This window comes from Artemia sp. Qi Xiang Cuo, chromosome 15, assembly GCF_049724085.1.
Source record: "Artemia sp. Qi Xiang Cuo chromosome 15, ASM4972408v1, whole genome shotgun sequence".
NCBI lineage: Eukaryota > Metazoa > Arthropoda > Branchiopoda > Anostraca > Artemiidae > Artemia > Artemia sp. Qi Xiang Cuo.
In genome coordinates this window covers 65506622-65531554 of record NC_142808.1, presented here as the reverse complement: position 1 = coordinate 65531554, position 24933 = coordinate 65506622, and the positions used below count along the sequence as shown (strand labels likewise).

At 35.2% G+C, this 24933-nt stretch overlaps 2 protein-coding genes across 2 annotated transcripts in view; one reads left to right on the top strand and one right to left on the bottom strand.

Moving 5' to 3' along the window:
* Window positions 1-24933, bottom strand: part of LOC148943996 (uncharacterized) — a 347461-nt gene that overhangs the window by 99389 nt on the left and 223139 nt on the right. The window lies entirely within an intron of this gene.
* Window positions 2841-14129, top strand: LOC148943999 (uncharacterized). Its single transcript, XM_089101322.1, has 3 exons — window positions 2841-3205; window positions 10447-10647; window positions 13945-14129. The coding sequence occupies exons 1-3, from the start codon at window positions 3025-3027 to the stop codon at window positions 14127-14129; spliced, it is 567 nt and encodes a 188-aa protein (XP_088957448.1). The 5' UTR covers window positions 2841-3024.

Sequence of the window (24933 nt, the reverse complement as noted above, 5' to 3'; positions counted from 1 at the left end):
TCAACAAGGATAAAACTGAACGTATCAGCCACGGAAATGCCTTAAAAAAATTTACAACAGATTTTTATAAATGGAAACTGTCAGTTTCTACGAAACTCGTAAAAAAAACAATTCAAATAGCTGAGCACACACCCCATATTTTCTTTTTTTACTATTTATAATAAAAAACAAAGCTTAACACGGAATATTTTTATCAGATTTTAAATGTGTCAAAGGATTTGGCTTTTTATGCTTATTCCTGATAAGTAAGATGCATTAAGTTTAGCGTTACCAATCAACAGGTCCAAGCCTGCGGAAATTAGCCTGAAGTTAAAAAAAGGTAGACAACACCCCGAAGATTCCTGGCAGCTCAATAACACTCATGCCTTCTGAGTCATCGGGTGAGAAAACCCTACTTTAGAGGTTTCGAGTTCCCATCTGCACACATGCGATATTAGTATTTTTTTTTGCCAGAAGAAAGATCACGGTTTTGTGTTTTTTTTCTAGGGGTTATCTTATCGTACGAATAGTCCTAGAATATTGGGAGAGGGCTCATTTTATCAAAAATTAGAACGCCCTTTTATCCCTAAAGTTGTCTGATCAAAATTCAAAAATTACTCACTGAGATAATTTTTTTTTGGTGAAGGGAGTTTCCGGGATGTGGACTTTCCAGGGGATATCTTACACTGGTGCATGTTGCCATAATACTTATTCAAAATTCTCTCTATTTGTCTCACTTTCTCTTTTCAGACTAAATATTACATTTGGAGATGTCAAGAGAAACGGTCCAAGGCAAATTCTTACTGTGTTTGAATTGTTGTGGTCGTAAAACTTATTAGCCAAAGAGCCAAATATGAATATTGCAATAATTTTTTAAGAATTGGGGGCCAAATCTTCTCCTTAAGTTATTTTTTTTAGTAATTATTTATTGTATGGTACACACTCGAGAAGTGAAGTTAGCTTAATCCTGATGAAATACACAAACATATAATGAAAATACAATACTTTATTTACAAATTTAGGCTATATATTTGCACAGTAGGAAGGGGGAAGCATAAAATATAGCGGTTCTTTTTGCACAATGTTTTGTGCATGTATAATTATTCTACATATTATGAAGTATGAACTATTTTCTAACCTTACGCTGTCCAAATACCTTACCCTAACCAACTTAGTGTGTAAATATATAGCCTAAATTCTATAACTCTTATATATTCTGTCACCCGCTTGTTTTACCCTGAGCGTAAGCTTATTGTTTCTTAATACAAACATATGAAAGAGGTTTGTTCCCGGGAGAGTACCAAATAATACATAAGCTCATTATTATTTTCTTGTCGTTTTCAAGCCGTTTCTTGCAGTAAATACTTCGGTTCCCTTTTCTCTGCCTCTTTTCTTTTGTTGTTCTTTGCTCTTTTTCTTTGTCTTTAATTGATAATTTATTCAGTTTTTTTTTGTTTGACTCTCTTGACGCCATTATGTTTATAAGCTTTTACTAATTACCAACTTTACCTGTGAAGGTGACTTGACCTGCCACCCTTTTACATTGTTACATGTTGGCATTACATCTGGCGTAATCATATAGTTTTACTTTAACTACATTTACTTTTACTTTAACATACAGACTGCTTTTTAAATACAAACGTACATTACCAACTTGGCCCAAAAACATAAACCGCAGGAGGGTATTAAAAAAAACGAGAAATCAAATTTTTATATAATTTTTGTGAAGGCACCAAAGGAGTGACACTTTTTAGCTGACTCGGGCAGACTTGAATTGAAGTTATCAAGTATTTTGCAATAGGTTGCATCAAGACGCTGGTTAATTGTAGACAGAGAAAAGCCAAGACAGATAGTCCAAGTAATTGAGAGGCAAATGTTTAAATGGCTGGGGCTTGGGTAAATGGCAGGAGTATGCATGACTCTCTTATTTGACACATACATGTCAGGTTAGTTTTTGGAAAGGCATGCCTGCCTAGAGTCTTAGGCATGCTGATCAAGAATTCAAAAATTGACATAAGACCGTTAGATTGTCTCTAATGAGAGGCTAACAAGGCACGCCCGCCTATAGTCTTAAGAAGGTTGACCAAAAATTTAGAACTGACATAGTACCATACATTTGCTTGAAATAACAGGCAAACAATCGTTTAATGCCATCTTTATCTTTCAAATAGTACCTATTCGTTGCCTAAGCTTAGCCCCACATTCTGAAAAAAAAATTGTATTTTTCACAAATTTTTTAAATTTTTGGGTCACTTGCCCGAGACTGGGCAGGCAAGGCCCTATTAAGTAACATCTGTTCCAAATAGAAAATGCATTATTGAATTCAGCTTGTCACACATAAAAAGTAATTTGTAGATAAATAGGGATAAAGATGGCCCCGTCTGTTGAAATCAGTAAAAAAAATTTCGACGGAATTATGATGCTTATCTAAACATTCAATTACAGCACTTGCGACATCTTCTCATGGGTTTGACCTTTGAGTGGTGATAATCCTAAAAGTTCTTCTTTAGGCCCTGAATGAAACATAAATCATACAAAAAGTGAAACTTGTGCATTTATGTCAAAAGACCTGTCAGATTTATAAAGACATTTATAAATCTGAAACCAGTTTGAGATCTTCAATATGCTGTGTCTTTATATTTGAATAAATTGTAATTGTTCTGCTTTAATGGTTTTGGAAGACAATGGTAACTTTAATACTCTTCAAAATATCTGCTTTTGTTCTTAAAATCTTTCAACTTAAACAAAAAATTATACATGCTCTTGATTTATAGAATAAACTAATTTATAAAAATAAAATGCAGATTTTTCTTACGAAGTTTTTTTAATGGCCATATTATTGCGCTTTCGTGGATGTTGTACCAGAGCCGCACTTAAATGACTAACTGGAGCCTCTGTTTTCTAATTTTTTGAGGATCTCATCACATAAAATGTTCTTATAGAACAAGGTTCTATTTACATCACATTGTTTTTTTGGAACTAAATATTTGCCTAAATTTAATAAATACTCTTTTTGTCGAAATTGTTTTACATTCCTTTTAATTTATGTTTTCAAAAGTTAATGATGCTTTACCAAGTGACATTAAGAAGCAGGTTGACATTTTGGACCATTTAATGTTTCCCAAACTTAAAGATTGTCCGTTGAGCACTTTTCCTAGCATTTCTGTATCATGTAAATTTGAACCTGAGTCTCAGAAATTTGGCTCCACATCTATTAGGGATGAAGGTAACCATTTCAGATTTCTGGGATCAACTAAATAGAGTAAGAGTGGCTAAAATGTGAATTAAAAAAGTAAAATCTTAACTCTAACTAGAATACTACTATTTACGACTGAAAACAGAACCAAGCTGCCCTAAGGCAAGAGACGTACAAATGTCTCCTGGAGTGTGACACAACTCATAGTACAGTCTGATTAGAATATTCAAAAGATCGTAATTTCCAAGTTTGTACATTTTTGTAGGGATCAAGTAATAAAAAAGGCAAAAATATGTCTTTCAGCGACTCTTAAAGTTAAAGGCTAGGGGAAACTGGTAAAATTGTCAGAAATAGAGCCCTATTGCTAGATCTGGTAGATGATTACTATACATTATTGACCAAGGTGGGGTCTAAGGGAAAGAGAACACTATGTTTGGAACCCCCTCCCAAAATAATTCTTGGATTCGTAAAATGGTCTTAAAATGCAGGAATAAACAAACAATCCCAACTCCTCCAGCTGCAAAAAGATAGGGTTTTTTTTTTAGCAGATAGGATCTCAAGTTCACTTTGCATGTTCAGTTTTTTTTTAGCTTTGCATAACGATCTTGAAAAGTACCTTGAAAAAGAGGAAGATTTTAGAGCCTTGAAAATTTTTAATGTATTTTGTATTATTATTTTGTATAGTCTTTGTATTATATCCTCCTCCGTTGCGAGGAACCAACTGAATAACTTTGAAAAAAAGAAATTAGAAATTTGATGAAAAGAAATACTTTTTCCAAGTAATTAAGATCTGGATAAAACCAATTTTTTCGTAATTGTCCCCTCCTCAACGCCTCGCTCTTTACGCTAAAGTTTTTTATTGTTTTAAAAAATAAATTTGTGAGACAGAGTAAAACTTTATCGTAAAGAGCGAGGCGTTGAGGAGGGGATAGCCCCTTTCATATACGGAATAATTTCTGTTCGTTTTAAGTTTTAATGTCGCTCCTTACTTTCAGTTTAAAAAACTTGGTTTTTTTATTTAATTTCTGATCGTTTTTTAGTTAAATGCAGCCTTTATCTTGGCTCACCGTCAATGAATAAGTAAACAAAATTTGCATAAAAATTTTACTTTTCTTTTGCTAAATCGCCGTCTCTAAATTTGGTTCTGACGTAATTTACAAATTAACTTACGTAACGAATTTCTATATTCGTATATTTTTCTTCTGGCAAAAATACAAAGTTGCAGATTTTTGTAGATATGAGCTTGAAACCTATGTTATAGGGTTTGCTGATACGCTGAATCTGACGGTGTGATTTTCATTAAAAATTTTTCACTTTTAGGGGATGTTTCCCCCCTCTTTAAAAAATCAGGTGAGTTTTCTGAGGCTCGTAGCCTTTGATGAGTAATACTAAACTTAATAAAATTCATATATTTAGAATCAGCATTATAAGCCCATTCTTTTGATACATTTATTGACATAAAAGTTCCGTTTTTAAAGTTTCGCTTACTATTGAGCCGTATCGCTTGTTTTTTTTATTGTTTTTTTTATTACGTATATGTTATTACGTATATTATTGGGTTCTCCCTTTAGTCAATACCACGCTCTTTACTTTTAAAGGTAAAATAAAACATTTTAATTCACAAACCCCTGAATCACAAAGGCCGTTTAATTAGAATAGATAGCTCTTTTGAAAGCACTAAAAAAAAAACTTTAGCGCAAAGAGTGAGGTATTGACTTGGGGGAGAACCCCTTCATATACGTAATAATTTCTCTTCATTTTAAGTTCTAATGTTGCTTCTTACTTTCAGTTGAAAGTACTTGTTTTTTTAAATTTAATTTCTGATCGTTTTTTAAATAATGCTTGGAAATCCGGCGCCCCCTTCATAGAAATGTCCCTTACCCCAAAGAAACATCCTCCACGGAAAGATTCTCCCGAGTAACCCCCTCCTCCCCCCCCCACCAGAAAAAAATTCTTCCTGAAAATGTCTGTATACTTTCCAATAACCAATACAATATGTAAGCAATGGGCAAAGTTCATAACTTGCAGCCCTTCCCCTGGGAACTGTGGGGGATTAAGTCATCCTAAAAGACATATTTATTAGATTTTCGACTATGCTAAACACAATGGCAATCTCAAAATTTTAATTGGGTGATTTTGAGCAAAAAAATGAGCGTTGGAGGGGGCCTAGTTGCCCTCCATTTTTTGGTCACTTAAAAAGGGTACTAGAACTTTTAATTTCCGTTCCAATGAGCCCTCCTACGATATTCTAGGACCACTGGGTCAATACGATTACCCCTGGGAAAAAAAAAACAAAAACAAATAAACACGCCATGCACCCATGATCTTTCTTCTGGCAAAAAATGCAAAATTCCACAATTTTGTAGATAGGAGCTTGAAACCTCTTCAGTAGGGTTATCTGATACGCTGAATATGATGGTGTGAATTTCATTAAGGTTCTATAACCTTTAGGGGGTCTTTCCCCTTTTTTTCGAAAATGAGCCAAATTTTCTCAGGCGCGTAACTTTTGATGGGTAAGATTAAACTTGATGAAACTTATATATTTGAAATCAGAATTAAAATCTGATTCTTTTGATGTATCTATTGGTACCAAAATTCCGTTTTTTAGTTTCGGTTACCATTGAGCCGGGTCGCTCCTTACTTACAGTTCGTTATCACGAACTGTTTGATAATACCTAAGTGAGTGAAGGTATCCGTTTGATCCAACTTCTCGTTACCCCGTATTACTCTTCACTTTCACTAATTTTTATGCAATATAACTTAAGTCTTTTTAACATTAATTTTCAAACTTATTTTCTCACCCTTAGCTCTCAGAACCAAAAAAAAACTTTCATTTTGCTTACTTTTTCAACTAGGACAGTCAAATCGTAAGCAAAATCTATATCTGGGATAAGTTTTACTTTCTTTTTTTTATTCCATGATCTCGTATAGCATTTGCGGTGTTCTTTTGGACAGAGTCCATCAAACTATCCGTATAGATCCGTATAGTTGAGCATAAAACGTAACCTCGCTTGACTCCTGAATAAGTACGAACCAAAACAATGTTATCTGAGGCAATGTTTTATCGTTGTCTATAGAAAAGGCCATAAGGCTACAATTTTTCTTTTCCAGATGCACTTCATATGGAAAGTGTGGTGTTATAAACTTGAGAGGGTGTTCATTCGATTAGGAATTGGAAGCTCTAGTGCCATTTTTAAGAATTAAAATAGATTGGATTGCAACTTGCCCCTATCCCCCCCCCCCCCCTCACGCTGTCTTTTCCTCAAATGCATCCAATCAAAACTTTGTGATAGTCATTTTGTTCAAAATAGTTCTAAAATCAATAAAAAAAATACTCTGGGGTCAACAAAATCCCCCAGAGTCTGGAAGCAAGTGTTGAAAGTTATTCCCTGGGTGTATATAAGGTTTATATCGAATGGTTGGTTGTATAAACTTAGAAGGGGCTCATTTGATTTGAAATTAAAAAATCTTTTTTCCTTTTTAAGAGTCAAAAGCTATAGGACGAGGACTAGACTCCCGCCCCTTTTTTTCCCTAATGAATCCCATCAAAATATTCAAATATCTATTTTTTTTCAAAGCAGATCAACCATCACATAAAAGGAACTCCTGGGTTGACTCAACCCTTCCAGAGCCTGGATGCACTTGTAAAAGTTGTACCCTGGGACTAAAAGTTTTTATAGAAGGGGTGATCGTATGAACCATGGAGGGGGCTCATTTGATTGGAAATTGAAAGTTTTAGTGCTCATATTAAGAGTGAGAAGTGGTTTGAGTGCAACTAGCCTCTTTCCCCACGCCCTCTTTTCGTCAAATGCTTCCCCTTTAGCCCATTTTGTTAAAGATAGTTCAAAGATTAAAAAAAAAGTTGTCAAGTCTATTTTACAGCAAAATAGCTGGGCTAAAGAATTATAGAATATTTGAGAAAATAAATTACTGAAATTACTAAAATTCGATGATCATTCTATGTTTGATATTAAGTTAACATTGGGAATTAAGTAATGGCTTAACATTGACATTAAGAAATGGGAAATAACATGAGAAAAACGTTGGTTAATTAAGCAAAAATCCCTCAATTTAAGTAAACTAATTAAAACAGATCCCTAATTTGAAGAGAAAGTTTCTTTAATATTTTTACAAGTTAATGCTCAGCATTCATTTGTCTTCCTCATAGATCTATATAAAAATTCGATGAGAACAAATTATGACGTCAATTCATAATTTGGCTGCTCGCTACTTCTACTACACATACTCTTAAAAATTCCCTTTGAAACCAACTCACCTTATGCCAACACAGCTATGCATGGGCCTCCCTCTTTACAACCCCCTCCGTAAAGACATTTCCCTTCCGTCTTTCTTTGTGACATCTCCCTTCGGTGACAACCTCCTTTTGTTTTGCCCTAGACAAACTTCCTTTTGTCTTGCCCTAGATGGTTGGGTGACAAGGACGATCTTTGAATTTCTCTTGTTCTTTGTCCGCCATATGTATCATAGTCATTTCAAGCTTTATCTTATTGTAGCCCTACAAAGTGAAGTGGAACCAAATTTTCGAACAGCTACCGTCAGTTAGATTGGTACCCAAAATAATCTATAGGTTTTATCTCTAGCAAACATCTAGCAGATCTCCTGCCTGTTTTGGAGTTACAGTTTTTTAGAGTCATATTTGACAATTTCCATCATTATAGCTTCTAATATTCTATGATTGGTTCGCAGACTTATCCTCCTATCGTGACCGTATCGGACCAATAGTCCTAGGACATCGAGAGAGGGCTCATTTGAACATTAATTAAAAGCTATATTGCTCTTTTTATGGGACCAAATAGATTGGAACGCAACTATCCAGTCTACCAAATCCCATGTCCCCCAAAGTACTTCAATCAAAATTTTTTCTATAAAAGTGAAATCTTAATTCATGGATAATATAGCAATAAGAATCTATAGTCACGCCCGCGTCTTCTTAGCAGTCTTATTTCCTCTCTTTTCCTTATTATTCTTTCTTATTATCTCTTTTCCTTGTTTTCCTTTGCTATTCCTTCTTTCCTTCCTTATTGCAAGATTAATTAATTTACTTCCTTATTGTCTCTCCTTTCCTTGCAATAAAACGGGAAAAGATTATCCTTGTAAACGTGAATCTCTTCAAGTTTCAAATAAATCATGGTTGCAGGGATAGCTGAAACCTAGTAAAGTAAGAAATATAAAAGGCTGTTGTAAATGAGCTTGTTGTATTTTTTAGTAATATATGACTTATTAATGATAATGCCCGAGAATAAAAGATACTTATTCCTGTTATCTTATTACTGTTGCTTATACACTCAATAAATAAAAAATTTTTTACTTTCATAACTAACAAATCAAATAATTATAACATTTAGATTGCTAAATATTATTTTATGTATATTAAACTGGCGATGCACATTCATTTTTTTTTTCCGTAAAATTATGTTATGGCCTTGGGAAGGCATAGGGGTTTTGAGCCCTACTCATGTTAGTTCTGCTCGTTTTGAGTTTGACTTGGTTGTTTAATGTAATTTCTGTTTGTTTTGGGTTTCATTTATTTATCGATGCTGATTTTTGGTAGTTTCACGCTTGGTAGATTATTTTATTTTATTTTTGTTTATTTTTGGTTTAATGAAGTTCTTTCTATTTCTGCAGAAACTTATTTCATGGAAAAAGTTTTTTTAATTAATTTCTGTTAGTTTTATATTCACATAGTCTTTTCAGGGAAAAAGAAAATAATACTTTAAACCTTTTCGTTTTTTTAAGATTTTATAGTTTTGCCTGCTATTTGTATGCTGGAGAAAAACTTTCAGTAATTTGCAACAAATTACACCCTTTTAAAAGTCCGGACAGAATTAGTAGTGTTTCATTTATTTTCAGACATCCTCTCGTTGACCAGAAATAGATAACATTTTTCCCATTCACAAAAAAATTTGTTCGCTTTCTTTGAGATCTTGGATACACTTGTGCTCTTTGGATTTGGTTAAATTTTAAGAGCAGAAGTAGCCCCGAAAGTTTGAACATAATGCCCTCAGTCGTTCTTTGGATACTGCTGAGATGCCTTATTCGGAATTAGCATTAACACAGTGCATTTTGATTTAATCTTTAGGCAAAATTTAGTTTTTAAAATTAATGGGCAAATGGTAGGGTGGACGGGGGAGGGGGGTTAGTTTCCCTCCAATCACTTGCGACTATTAAAAAGGGCATTAGCCCTTTCTATTTTCAATCGAATGAGCCCTTTTTGAAGTTCCTACAACAACTCCTTCGATACGAAGTGCCCTGGTATAAAAAAAAATAATACATTGTACCCACATTGATGTTTACTATAAAAATGACAAGCTTTCCAATCACTTTTGACTATTAAAAAGGGCACTGGCCCTTTCAATTTCCAATCGAAAAAGCCCTTTTGAAGTTTCTACGACGAAGCTTTCAATAAAAAACTTTATAAGCTCCCACGGCATAGCTTACAACCCTTCCCCTGAGGGCTGGGGGGGGGGCGGGTTGTCATCCTCAAAGACCTTATTTCCAGATGTTTCAACTACGTTGAACAAAATTGCTATCTCAAAATTTCGATTGGATGTGTTTGGGGAAATGGTTGGCTTGAGAGGGGGGTTAATTGCCTACCAATCACTTCCGAATATTAAAAAGGGCACTAGCCCTTTCAATTTCCTATTGAATGATCCCTTTTTAAGTTTCTACGACAACGCTTTCTATAAAAAACCTTTTATGCCCCAGGGTATAACTTACAACCCTTGCCCGGAGGGCTGTGAGGGGGTTGTCATACTCAGCGACATAATTTCCGGACTTTCCAACTAAGTTGAACAAAATGGCTATCACTTTCGACTATTGAAAAGGGCACTAGTCATTTCAATTTCCAATCGAATGATTCCTTTTTGAAGTTTCTACGACATCGCAATTATTATATTTATAGTTTAATAATAAATTGATCCATACCTACCGAAGAAACCATTTCCTAAATTAGAAAAAAAATCCCAATTTGACTTATAATCCTACAAAAATCATGTGAATTGTGTTGTCGAAACCTAGAATTAAATTAAAGCTGGCACAAAACAAAATGAAGGAACATAATAATTTTCCTGTGTTTTAACTATTATATAATTCTCCTGGTTAAATTTTAAATATTATTTTCTATTATTTCTTTGAAATGAAACAGATTTTCCAAGCATAAATCCCAATGATCCAATGATTCTCAATATAATTTATTTTATTACTACTTTTAGCTGTTTTTTGTCGTTTATCTAGTTTTATTTCCTTTTTAGAACTAATGAAGTCAACTATCTGCAGCAGTGGTGATGAAACTCCTATCCAGTGTGACATATGTAAGAAAACTTTTACTCGGTCGGAACATTTGACAGGACATAAACGAGTCCATACAGGTGAAAGACCTTTCCAGTGTGACATATGTAAGAAAACTTTTGCTCAGGCTGGACATTTGATTAAGCATAAGCGAGTTCACACAGGTGAAAAACCCTTTCAGTGTAACATATTTAAGAAAACTTTTTCTGACTCGTAATCTTTGGCCACACATAAACGAGTGCATTCAGATGAAAAACCCTTTCAGTGTGACATATGTAAGAAAACCTTTTCTGTGTCAAGCATTTTGACAGAAAATCAAAGAACTCATACAGGTGAAAAACCCTTTCCGTGTAACCTATTTAAGAAATTTTTTTCTGATTTATAAACTTTGGCCAAACATATACGAGTGCATACAGATGAGAAACTTTTCCAGCGTGACCCATGTAAGAGAACATTTTCTGTCTCTCTGACGGAACATCAAAGAACGCATTCAGGTGAAAAACCTTTTCAGTGTGATATATGTAAGAAAGGTTTTGCTAATTTGGCAAGTTTGACTAGTCACAAACGAGTGCATACAGGTGAAAAACCCTTCCAGTGTGATACTTGTGAGAAAACCTTTACTCGATCGGATCATCTTTGATCAGTCATAAACGAGTACATACAGGGAAAAAACCCTTCCAGTGTGATGTTTGTAAGAAAAGCTTTGTTCAATCAAGTGATTTGACTAGACATAAACGATTGCATACAGATGAAAAATTCTTCCAGTATAACATATGTAAGAAAATTTTTGCTCAGTCGTCAACTTTGACTACACATAAACGAGTTCATACAGGTGAAAAATCTTTTTAGTGTGATATATATGAGGAAAGATTCTCTGAATCAAGCTCTTTGAATAAGCTCTAATGAGGGTTCAAAGGAGAAAAAGCTTTTAGATTGTATGTACATAAGGAAACATTTATGATCTAAGCCACTTAAGTGCTAATTCCATCATGCATATATAAGACAGTGTTCTAAATCAAAGTCAAAACTTTAGCGATAAAGCATATTTTACTTCTAGAGGCCAAGGACATTCTTTCCAGGCGTGTTGAACTTAATATAAGAATGTGAACTCAAATTCATCAATAAATAAAATAGAAAGTAATTAAAATCATTTAAGATTACATTTAAGTAAAACCACAAAGATGTTAATGTTTTTTATTTTAAATATTCTGCCAGTATCTTTGTGTCCATTATACTTTAGCGGAAAACAAAATTGTAATAACCAGTTGGAGAATATTGTTCTCCATTACAGACGGTGCCTTGGGCCAAACGATTTGTAGATTAATTCTTATATGCTGCACGGGGACGTGAGTCTAGACCTGACATTTGTTTGTGTTTGTATGTATATTTTCAATATTGTAGACATACCTCTGAAGTTTCTAGCTATATATTAATCTTTAAGCATAAATTTATAACTTCAAAATGTTTGCTTTGGAAAAATAATCATTATTTCAATCAGAATCTAGGCATTTACCTTGGTGAAGCGGAATAAAAACCTGGTCAGTTAGATCAGTGTCTTCAGGAACAAAAAGAAAGATGTAAATATGAAACGGTTGGCTTTATAGATGTTCCATTTGGGAAACAGCAAAGATCGTCGAAAAGGACATTGTACACTCATCATCAAGCATAAGAAGTTTTAACAAATGTTTTAGTACCAATAACGATATTAATACTGGCGGTCGGTGGTGGGTATCAGGTGCTGTAAAAGAAAATCCCTCTAAAAATCTTTTTAGTTTGGACAGAATATTTGGCCAAAAAGTACTATTATGTTTCACTAAGCTGTTGAAATACTAACCAAGTTGACAGGTCATTTGCTACTTAAAATTTTTGTATGGTAAACTTTACATCATTTTACAGATATGTGTTTTTTATCATAGATAAAATAGCAACTTTACTTCTTTCAAATAAAGTTGTTCCTAAATTACGACTCCATAGTTGGTTGCTGTTTTTTTTTCCACCCGAAACACTATCCCTAATTTGCAAGAATTGTTATGACTGTCAGGGTATTTACCCTCCCTTCTCCTTAAAAAATGTGAAAATTACAAACAGTGACCAGTAAATTCTTTTTTGAAGATTACGAATAACAAGATAAAAAATAAAAGGCTATAAGGCAAGTTAGAAAACCACCCCACTCCCTTTCCCTATTTAGCCCTTCAACAACTGGCTTGTTTTCTATAGCCTATATTTGTTTTCTGTAATCAAATTTTCTATAGCCTAAAAAAATATAAACAAGTTCAGATAGTTTATTTTTGTGTTTTTAACAAGTAGGTTTACGCTGTTGTAACTTTTAGAGGGGTACATAACAGAAGGAGTGTCCTAGTGTGAAAAGTTTGGCGAAATAAATGGATTCTGTTGAGTTTGACAGCGCCAGAGTTTTAAATTAAATACGGTAACCAAAATTTACTTGCCAGTCTGCTATTTTGGTGGATGGACTGAAAACGTGAAAATTAGAATAGCAAAGGCATTTGGTGTCTTTTCGGAGTTGAAAAGACATATGAAACGTTGATTAAAACGCACGGCTATGAAGCGACACCTGTGAACTATAAAATGTTGATTTTAGGAAGCTTTTGGCTAACATATTGTGAGTTTTCGAGAAGAATGGTCTCGGGATGGACGTGCTCGTTTGACAGACTACATCTAATTTTCTTGTGTGATCATCATAACTATATTCATCATCTGTGTAACGAATTTATATTTGTAAAGCTTAATTTTGCAATAATTTTTTGACAGTAGGTTTAAAGTGGAAAACCGTCAAGCGTTTTGTTTTTAAAATTTAAAAGTTATTAAGTGCTTGCTTTTCTTTATGATTGTAATTCTGAAAACAGTCCCTTAATATCTGAATCCTTTTCCATAAATATACCAAAGCAATCGAAGCTGTATATACTGCAGCCTTTCCCATATAAAAGAAGATGCATGAACAAAGTTTCATAAACCTTTCTAGTTATGCGTATTTTAACATACAAGTGAAGCAGAAGTCGAAGAATAGACAGCATTTAGATAAGAAATTCTTGAATTTGTTCTTGTATAAATGGTTTATAAAAACAGAGTTGCTGGTAGGGGAACAAAATCTTTAAATTGGCTTGAATATAACGATGACGCAAGAAAAAATATTCTTATATTCTTTAAGTTATTACGGATAAATTACATATAAACATCCTTTAATTTATGTACACCCTAAATGTAGCCAACCACTCGGCAATTGAAAAATAGTTTAAATATACACAAAGAAAGCTCAGGTTACATCGACAGTTCAAAAAACTTGCCAGGCTGTTATATAAAAAAATGCCAAGAGACGCCAAGACTTGAATATAACGATGACGAAGAAAAAAAATTGTTTTGTTCTTGAAATTTTTATGCGTGTTTTGTTCCAACGAAAAAAAATTTTGTTCATGTAAATTATGTATAAACATCCTTTGAATTAGGTAAGAACATCCTAAACATAGCCAAGCAGTCGGCAATTGAAAAACAGTTTAAATATACACAAAAAGATCAAATACCAACTATGTCAACGAACTGGTTGGTTGACATAGAAGTTGACAGAACTTGCTTTTGGGAAAACGGTGTGGATTGGCGTCTGAGATTGGACAAACCTTTAAAAATGCAATAAAAAGGGTTTAATATTTGGGAAATGCCATAAGTAAATAAATGAAAAAAAGAAATACTTCAAAATTATATATTGATCCTCCTTTTTCCCCTTCACAAATTCATTATGCGGAGAGGCTGCCCGGCTTTATAGAAAATTTACCCTTTTTTGGAACATTCTAAATTTTTCCTTGGTTCGAAATACCAAATAGTTTTTTTTTTAATTTTGTATTATTTTTTTATGATGAGTCGGGGAAATGGAATATATTATTTTCCGCTCCCCATCACAGGGTCGCATTTAGACCATGAGCATAGGCGGTATATCTTGTCTAGGGTGGATTCAGCTGATTGTGTGACGGATGGGGGAGAGCTCAGGTTATATCGACAGTTCACGAAACTTGACGTTGCCACCAAGTTCTTACCTATTAAATTCTGTATTGGTTAAATCATTAATTAACTACAGGATTAATCTTCTTGTATTTCTTCAATTTCTCTATGAATTCAACCCATTTTTCATGGGTTATTGTTTTCATAAAATTATCTCTTGGAAGGAAAAAAATAAATAAATAAAAAAATAGTTTTGTTCTTTCTTCTAAAAAAAAGCAAAATTGAAATCTTTCACGATAATAGATATAATCCTTTGTAAAAGGAATCTTCGAGTAATTTATGCCGTTATGCGCTAAGACAAGGAAAGATAATACTTTAAAAAGAAAGCCGAAAGAAGGTTTTTTATTTTCTGTTAAGGTTATAGCGGCATAAAATTTTTGCTTTCTGCTCATATAAACATTATTCTGAAAAAAGTACCAAATCTTTTTTATCTTAAATATATAATTAAATGCATTTTATAACAATTCTAAATGATATTAAAAAATATACTGAAAATATCGTTTAAAGACGTTCATAAATTAAGAAAAAAACTTTGTCAACTAAGATTAGGGGCAACATAAAAAAAAACTAATGATAACAGAAATGGTTTCATATGTGCAGTGGATTGGTCTTGTTGCACTTCATATTTCCTTAAGCTAAAGTTTGACTGTTTCCCGAATTCTTTGAGAATTATTTTTCTGCTAATACAGTTCGTATGATAATTTCAAAAACCGAACAATATGATTTTGAGCAACCTCCTTTGTAAAACTACTGTTGAAACGAAAGAGTCATAGTGTATTGGAACAAGAATTTGTTTTGTTGATTAGAAAATATTAGTGTAACGAATAACAGGTTAACGATGGGCCAGTCCCTCGCATATATGAAACAAGTACCAGGTCCCTGTGGCGAAACCACTTATCTTTAAGTGGTTTTATCAAGTACCACTTGGCTTCAAGTATTAAAATTTCTGTGGCATTGTCGCTTGTCTTTAACCAGAGGCAATTCTAACCTTTTCCTGGTGTAATGACGTCACGAAAGCGTTGGTACGGTCACCCTTGGAAGAATACTTCCTTAAAGTTGTGACCTATTTAAAGCGGTTTTGGAAGCTAGAAATATCAATTAGGCAGTTTTAAGAAGAAAAACAATAGAGCCGATTTCGAGACCAGGCCCCGTAATGGCTACGCGACAGGCTTGTCTATATTGATTCTCATTGTCACTTATCTGGTAACTGCACTCAATGTGATCCTCTTCTTGATTCCATGGCATCAACATAGGTTCGTACAATTACCATGGGGAATTGTACAAATACTTTTAGATGAAAATACATATACTTTTAGATCGCCTTAGTATCCATAAATGTCAATACACCAGTTTAAAAAAAAAACAGATTTCAAAGCCAAGTCCCGGCAATCTGCGTGTGGTAGGTTCAATTGTCCACTAGTCATCATGAAATTCCTTAAAACTCGTTTTGAAAGTAGACTAACTACTCTTGGTATTTTATGCTCAGTGCTCCTTCTGTAATGTCGCATGCGTCATAAATGTAAAAACGATGCTTTCACACCTGGAGGGGGGGGGGGCAGAAATTACATAATTTATTCTGTTGTAATGTGCGGATAAATATGACGTTAATCATGATTCTTCTGGTCAATCATTTTTCTTGTGTAATTTTGTCTGCATCATATACACTGAAAATAATAAAACTACTGCTGAGGCAAGTATGACGTATATATGCTTTTCAAATGTATTCATAATTCTTAGGTCACTGAATTTATCCTATTTTCAAAAATTAAGGCTCTTAACGAATCTTCCCAAATTTCACTCCTACATAGATCTTTTTTTTTTGTCATAAAATCTCAGGTGGCCAATTTTCTTGAAAAAAAATATGAAGCCATTTTTTAGAAAAAATAAATACTTAAATAAATATTGATGGTTTAAAGAGATAGTATTTCAGTTGGATTGAAGTTTTAATGTTGCTCTTTATTTTAGTTGAAAAGACTTAATTAAAAAAAAAATCAGATTTTTTTATTCAGATTTAGTTAGTTTAAAAAAAGAGCCAGAAGTTTCAATTTCCGATCGAATGAGCCCCCTCCAAAGTTAATACGACCACCCCTTCCACATAACCTAATATTCTAATAATGGGCAACTTATATAGTTGAAAATCCTTGCCCTGAGGGCTAGGGAAGATTTTTCAAACCCTAAGTTATAGTAATTTAAATTTTAAACAAAATAGCTATTTTAAATTTTGATAAGATACATTTCAAGAAAAAAGACACAGGGGAGGTTGTTACTTTTTGATCACTTTCGATTCTTAAGAACTTACGTAAGTTACAATTCTGGTCCCGGGTGCTATGAAGGATTTCTCAACCCCTAATTTATAATAATTTGAATTTTGGACTATTTTGAACAAAATGGCTCTCTCAAAGTTTCTATAGGATATATTTGGGAAAAAGGTGTGAGGGGGGTAGATACCCTCCGATCACTTTTGATGACTTAAAAAGGTAACAATAACTTTGAATTTCCAATCAAACGAGCTATCTCTGAAGTTTATGTGACCACCCCTTACATATAACATTATATACCCTCAGGGCATAGCTTACAATACTTAGCCCGGGGTTTGGGTGGATCTGTCAAAATTGCTTTCTCAAATTTCTATCAGATGGGTTTGTGGAAAAAAGGGTTTGGAGGGTCTAGTTGACCTCGGTGTCGACCCCGGAGTTTTATTTATCTGACGTTTGAGCTATTTTAAAAAGAGATACCTCGAAATTTCTAAGGACCATTTATGCCCCCAGAGCATATCTTAAAACGCCTGCCCCCGGGCCCTGGGGGTTTATGTCTCCACCGGAGTTTTTCTTGTCAGACCTTTGAACTATTTTAAAAAGAATGGCTATCTCAAAATTTGTATCGGATGGGGTTGGAGAAAAAAGGGCATGGGGGGAGGCTAGTTGTCCTCCGATCTCTTTTGACTCTTAAAAAATGAACTAGAACTTTCAATTTCCATTCAAATGAGCCTTCTGTAAAGTTTATACAAGTATCCCTTCCATAAGAACCATATATGCCCCCCAGGAAAAAACTTTCAACGCCCCAGGCCCCGGAGTTTTCGTTATATATTTTTTTAATTATTTGTAACAAAATAATTATCTCCAATTGTTTATCGGCTGGGTTTGGGGACAAAGGGCGTGGGGGGGGGGTGCTAGTTGCCAGCGGATCTCTTTTGATTCTTAAAAAGTGAACAAGAAAGGTAGAGTTCCTATCAAACGAGCCCTCTGAAGCCTATACTAGCATCATTTCCATAAGGACCATATATGTCCCCAAGGCATAACTTAGAACGCTTGCTCCCGAGTCCTGGGGTTTTCATTCGACCACAGAGTTTTTGTTATTCTACCTTTAAACTATTATAATCAAAATTAGTGAGTCAAATTCTTTATAGGTCGAAGGAGAGGGAATGTGGAGTGCGGGGGGAGGGCTAGTTGCCTACCGATCTCTTTTGAATCTTGAAAACTGAAATAGATATGTTAATTTCCAATCAAATGAGCCCTCTCTGAATTTTTTACGAGCATTCCTTCCATAACAAGCGTATATGGCCCCAGGGCATGACATACCACGCCTGCCCCTGGGCCCTGAGGGATTGTGTTGACGTCGGAGGTTTCGTTTTATGACCTTTGAACTAATTTTAAAAAAATGACTATTTCAGAGTTCTTATCGGATGGGTTTTAGGAAAATAGGGCGTGGAAAGGGGGGTGGGGTGGGGGTCCTATGATCTCTTTTGACTCTTACAAAGTGAAGTAGAACTTTCAATTTCCAATCAAATGAGCCTTCTCGGAAGTTTATGCGAGCATCCCTTCCATAAGAAGCATATATACCCCCAGAGAATAACTTGCAACGTCCGCCCTCAGGCCCTGGGGGGTTGAGGCGACACAGGAGCTTTTTTATCTGATGGTTGAACTATTTTTAACAAAATGGCTATCTTAAAATTTTTGTCGGATGGGTTTGAGGAAAAAAGAGTTTGGGGGGGGGGGGGCTAGTTATCCTCGGATCTCTTTTGACTCTTAAAAAGGGAACTAGAACTTTCAATTTCCAATCAAATGAGTCCTCTTTGAAGTTTATACGATCATCTCTTTCATAAAAATCATATACGCCCCCAGAACATAACTTATAAAGGCGGTAAAGGCTGCAGTATATAAAGGTGGCAAAGGTGGTAGTATATAAAGGTTCGATTTCTTTGGTATATTTATAGAAAAGGGTTGAGATATTAAGGACCGTTTTCTGAATTACAATCATAAAGAAAAGCAAGCAAGCACTCAATAGCTTTAAAATTTTAAAAACAAACACTTGACGGTGTCAACACACCCCCCCCGGGCCCTCGGGCCCCGGGGGTTTGTGTGGACACCGGAGTTTTAGTATCTAATTTTTTATATATTTTAAACAAAAATGATCATCTCAAAATTTGTATCGGATGGGTTTGGGGAAAAAAGTACACGGGGGGGGGGGGGGTAGTTGTCCTCCTATAACTTTGACTCTTAATGAGTTAATTAGAACTTTTAATTTCCAATCAAATGAGCCCTCTATGAAGTTTAAACAAGTATCCCTTCTGTATAAACCATATATGCTCCCGGGACATAACTTAGAACGCCTGCCCCGGGCCCTGGAGGTTGTATCGACACCGGAATTTTTATTAGGTACTCTTTCATTAGCTGGAATCTTTTTATATCTCAAACTCGAGAAACGTTGGAAAACCTGTTTTTCAACGGGATGATACAAGACTCCGCCGTAGAGAAATGCAATGTATAGCGGGGTTTTAATTGCGTATACGATATTTAAAGTGTTTTTTGGGGGGAAAGAGGTACATAGGTTAGGGTAGGTTATGTTACGTACTTAATATATGCTATTCTTTGCCCCCCCCCCCTAATGTGTAAATATATAACCCAAATTTGTTTCTAAACTATTATATAGTCATCCTATTTTATTTCATTAGCATTAACCAAACTAACAATATTTAAAAGAGTCCAGCTAATGAAAGAGTACCTTTTCTTATCTGACCTTTGAACTAGTTTTAACAAAATGGCTATCTTAAAATTTTTATCGGATGGGTTTGGAGAAAAAAGGGCCGGAGGGGGGCTAGTTGCCATCCAGTCTCTTTTGACTCTCAAAAACTGAACTAGAGCTTTCAATTTCCAAGCAAATGAGCCCTCTCTGAAGTTTATACAAGCATCTCTTTAATAAGAAACATATATGCTCCCAGGGTATAAACTACAACGCCTGCCCCCGTGCTCTGGGGGACTTTGTTGACCCCTGAGTTTTCGTTATATGATCTTTGGACTGTTTTAAGAAAGTGGTTATCTTAAAGTTCTTATTGGATGGGTTTGAAGGAAAAAAGAGTGTGGAGGGGGGGGTCTAGTGGACGTTAGATCTCTTTTGACTCTTAAAAAGCAATAAACCTCATTAATAAACCAGAAAATGACAGAACAATCCAATCTAATGAGCACATAGACAAGCACAAACAGAACAAAGATAGAAATTATGGAGCATGCACACAACAATAATAATAAACCAGACAACCATATAGTATCTATAACAAACACAAAAACTGTAAACGTGAAAGACCTATTATTTTAAAAGGGAACACCAGGGAGATCCATTCATTCCCCTATTGTAAGCTGCAATGTATCTGCCAATGGCAGCATTGGGGTCAATTGCACCATAGTTCCTATTAGCCCAAGAATTATATGCCCAGGGGGGAGGCCGCGAAGAGAGTGTGCAGACCTGTAATAAATTTCCGTTGCCGAAAAGGTATACCAAAAAGGGGCCGGGTATACAAATTTTGGGAGTGCATATGAGTTATATAACTTAGTTAGCAGCTGGCGATTAAAACGAAGTTTATTGGAAATTATGCCACCGTAGGCACTTGATGTCCAGTGCTGGAAATGGCGAATGAGAAGCATTTTATTTGTTTTAAAGCAGTTGTCGATTGGGAGGCCATGATAATTCACTTCCAATTTAGGAGCAACCAATACTCTATTAAGATCAACATTAAATCCTTCGGGAACTGGCCCCCAGTTGAATAGTGCCACTTCTGACTTTTCAGGGTTAAATTTAAGATTTATTTTTGAATACTCTCGACTCAAAATGGAAATTTTTTTCTCAAACACCAGTACCCTTCGGCTGGGGTTAAAGACATCGTCTGCATAAGCAATAAGAGACACATCTATCCCTTTTAGAATACAAGAAGAAACTGCTTGAGATTGTGCGTCAAGAATACAGCTGTTAAACGCAATTGGGGATGTAAGGGCGCCTTGCCTTTCTCCGTGACGAACAGGTATAATCAACTTTGTAATTATTCCATTAGCAGAATTACAACGACAGTTAAACGATTATACATATCATACAAAGCACAAATAATTCAGTTACTGACCCCGCAGTTATACAATTCAGTGAGGATATGCGCCTGAATTATCGAATCACAGGCACGACTGACATTATGGCTCCCTAGAAAAAGCGGCTCTTCAGATTTATTAGCATCAATCAAAACTGACGAAAGTGCCGTCAGTGCATGAGTGCACCCTATTCCTTTCTGGAACCCAAATTGGTGTGGGGGCCTATAACATTTATCAACTAACCCAGGCATTATCAACTCCTCAAAAATTTTACGAAAAGTTGTAGTTACCGTTATTGTCTGGTATTATGAACACTCAGAACTTTTTTCTTAGGGTTTTATGGTTTAAAAAAAAGGTTTTATTCTCTTAGGGTTTTATTCTCTGTCTTAGGGTCAGGGCTTTTTTTCTTAGGGACAGGAGTAAGACGGCCAGTTGAAAACGAGGCAGGACAAACGAAACTCGGAGAGGAGAGAGGAGAGAAAGTAACAAAATGAAAAATAAAATCAAAAAGGGTGAAAAAACGAGGATTTTGTCAGCCAGCGAACCATGAAGATGACAAAATATAAGCAAATATTTCGACAAGGACCTCCGCCAAGTCGTCCTCAGTGCTAAACAAAAAAGAAAAAAAAACGAAAATCTAACCTTTCGAAGTTTACTGTACAAAGACAGAACAGACACTGAATAAAAAACCAGTCAGGAATCAATGAAAATAAATTGAACAAGATGATTGTGCAAAGATCTTTCGTCTTGAAATAACTTTAGTTGGTCTACAATTTCGGTTTTCATTAGATATGCAAATAGGTTCTTTTAAGTCTTTTCGGGTGAAAATATTGATTGAGTCCTTCAAGATTAAACTGTCGTAAATTGGGCTTAATGAAATATCTCCAGTTTCTCTATTTATTGCTAAATTTTGGTTCATATATTTTTTTATCTCAATTACCTCTTTAAAAGTTTGTGGTACGCCATTAACAGTTGATTTTTAAGGTTGCCTCGTCAAACAGAACTAGATGGGTCGGATTTACGAAAATATGGGAAGCCAATGCCGAATCAAAGTTGTCATTGTTATTTTTTAAACTCAGGGACTTATCTATTGAAATTTTGTACTCATGCAAACGTTCACCTAGTTGTTGATGGGTCCTACCAATGTAAAATTTTCCACAAGAACACGGGATTCTGTAGACACCACTACCCAGTATAGCGCAAACGTTTAGCGCAAACGGGATCAGTACCTCTTGAAAAAGGTTTCTTAATTTTACGAATTATATTATAAACATCAAAAACTGATACAGTAAACATTGATTTGTCCCCTATCGAAAGTATATTTTCGAGTGTAACTTTTAAAGGATTTTCTATTAGTGGGTCTGGTTCAGAAAACTCTCTGGAGAAATGTTGTTCCCATAGTTCGGGAGGGATATTAAAAGACTGGTTGGACTTTTGTTTTTGTTTATGTGTTAAATTTTTCCACAAAAGTCCTGCGTTACTAAAAATCTTTTCATAAAATTAGAACGAATAGTAGTTCTTTGTTTCTCTAGCTCTTTTGAAAAAAGGCGTTCGGTAGATAAACGGATCTGGTTTACGATACCAGTTCTGGGACCGTCGCAATCTATCCAGATAATTAGCCAGAATTTGGCCCTATTACAAGCCTCAACAAGCGAAGAATTCTGGGACCAGCCGTTTACTTGAGATCCAACTCGTACTCTGGTGCGAGGGACAAACTGCTTTTCTGCTTGTAATAAAGTGTGTGAAATAAGTGACGCAAATATAATGAATTCAATACAAGTTTCATCAATTAAAGATGGAACCAAATTCTGGAGAAGTTTGAATGGTATTTTATCTTTGCGAAAATATTGTCATTAAAATGCTGGTGCTGGGGTATATCAATCTTATTCCATTCTACCACAAAACGCCCCTTATAAGCTTGGATTACCCGTGCACGGTTAAATGGAGCCGCAATACTAAAAGAAAACGGCAAATGGTAAGATACAACAAACTCATCAAGTACGCTTACACTTACTGCACCATTGGCAATGCTACTTGAAACAAGCACGTGATCAAGGTTTGACACTGATCCTGAGGGGTGTATATATGTGAAATCAGCAGATTTTGGTAAGAGAGCACTTTCATTTGGAATCAGGCTAAGAAGCAGAGCCGTAAGTATATTTTCACTTTTCAATAGGTCACAATTAAAGTCCCCCAACAGAACCCTGTGAAGGTATGAGGCTCTAATTTTACTCAAACATTCACCCAATTTTCTACATGCTAGAGCAAACTTTGTTTCAGAATTTTCGTCTCTATAGCCTGTTCGCAGGTATACATTTACAATGACAGTATCACCCAGTTTAAGTGCAAGGAAACGGTCAGGTTTTGCAAACAGTTTGGAGTTAGCATGTCTATCTACTATTGTCGCAAGTCCACCTGAAGGGCACCCTCGTTTTCCGGGCCTTTTTGCGGCTACAAAGTTGAGCACATGTGATGGCACTATATCGGGTAGTTTCATATTGTCAGCAGAGAGAGAAGGTTCCTGTATGCATATGATTTCTTTTATAAGGCAAAGCTATTCCACCACGGCGATTTTTGCACTGGGACTACTATTTAAGTTCCATGACAAGACGCTCTTTTTGATATAGGGCTCAACCATTTCGAACAGATTAGCTTTTTGGCTTCTAAGTCTTGTTCAACGGGCAGTTAGCATGGTAGCACGTGTGTTTGGTGCATTGACAATTCAAACAGCAGAGTGGGTTCTGGTACGGGCTTTATTTCGTAGTAACTTGGTAATTTTGGGCGCAACGGCCACATTTCTTAGTATTTTTGCACTGTGTTGACATCAACCAGGACTCAAGTCCTGGTTGAACTTCGCTGAAGTAAGGATGCTAGGACTGCTTTGAAAAAAAATTTAATTTTTGGTTTTATTGGTTGCATGTTATTGTTAGTCTTCTTTCTTTCATATATTTTTGTCTTGCTGAGGACGGCCCTTGGACATAGGGCCGAAATATTCATTCAAATTATCTCCACTGTCTTGCAAAAAGATTTCCCTATTGTTCTTCGTACTTTTGTTGTTTGTTATGGAAAGGCAGTGTGGTCTTCGTCACTATTTTTATGCACAAGTTCCATTTGAACCGTGTTGTAAGGTCCCCTACCCCAACCCCAAAGGGCCCCTACCCAAACCGCAAAGGGTCCCTACCCAAACCCCAAAGGCCCCCGGGCCCCAAAGGCCCCCAAACGTCCACCCGAGCCCCCCAAGACCCCCGTGCCCTCCAGTTCCCCACGCCCCCAAAGACCCTCCGAGCCCCCAAAGGCCCCCCGGGTTCCAAAAGGCCCCCCGGGTTCAAAAAGGGCCCCGTATCCCCAAAGATACGGCTCATGATAAGCTAGGCTGCAGCTCTAAGCTAAAACTCTTAAGTAAAAATAAACTAGAACTTTAACTAAATCTCTAAGCTAAGACTCTAGGCTAAACTCTAAGCTAAAACTCTTAAAATAAAACTAAACTAAACTAGAACTCTAAATAAAACTCTAAGATAAGACTCTAAGCTAAAAATCTAAACTCTTAACTATAACTAAACCAAACATCAACTCTTACTAAAACTCTAAGCTAAGACTCTAGGCTAAAACTCTAAGCTTAAACTCATAACTAAACTAAACTAGAACTCTAGCTAAAACTCTAAGCTATGACTCTAAGCTAAAACTGTAAACTCTTAACTATAAATAAACTAAAATTCAACTCTAGGCTAAAACTCAAAGCTAAAACTGTTAACTAAAACTAAACTAAACTACACATCTAACTAAAGCTATAAGCTGTGACTCTAAGCTAAAACTCTAAACTCTTAACTATAATCAAACTAAAATTCAACTCTAACTAAAACTCTAAGATAAGAATCTAAGTTAAAACTCAAAGTTAAAACTCTTAACTAAAACTAAACTAAACTTGAACTCTAACTAAAGCTCTAAGCTATGACTCTAAGCTAAAACTCTAAACTCTTAACCATAATCAAACTAAAATTCAACTCTAACTAAAACTCTAAGATAAGAATCTAGGTTAAAACTCTAAGTTAAAACTCTTAACTAAAACTAAACTTAAACTAAGATAATTTCTTA

Excerpts from the sequence above, each read along its gene's own strand:
- LOC148943999 (XM_089101322.1), top strand. The coding sequence starts at position 3,025 with ATGTTTTCAAAAGTTAATGATGCTTTACCAAGTGACATTAAGAAGCAG. Across the intron at positions 3,206-10,446 it reads CACATCTATTAGGGATGAAG|AACTAATGAAGTCAACTATC; the intron begins GTAACCATTTCA and ends TTTCCTTTTTAG. Across the intron at positions 10,648-13,944 it reads GCATAAGCGAGTTCACACAG|GTAAGAACATCCTAAACATA; the intron begins GTGAAAAACCCT and ends CCTTTGAATTAG.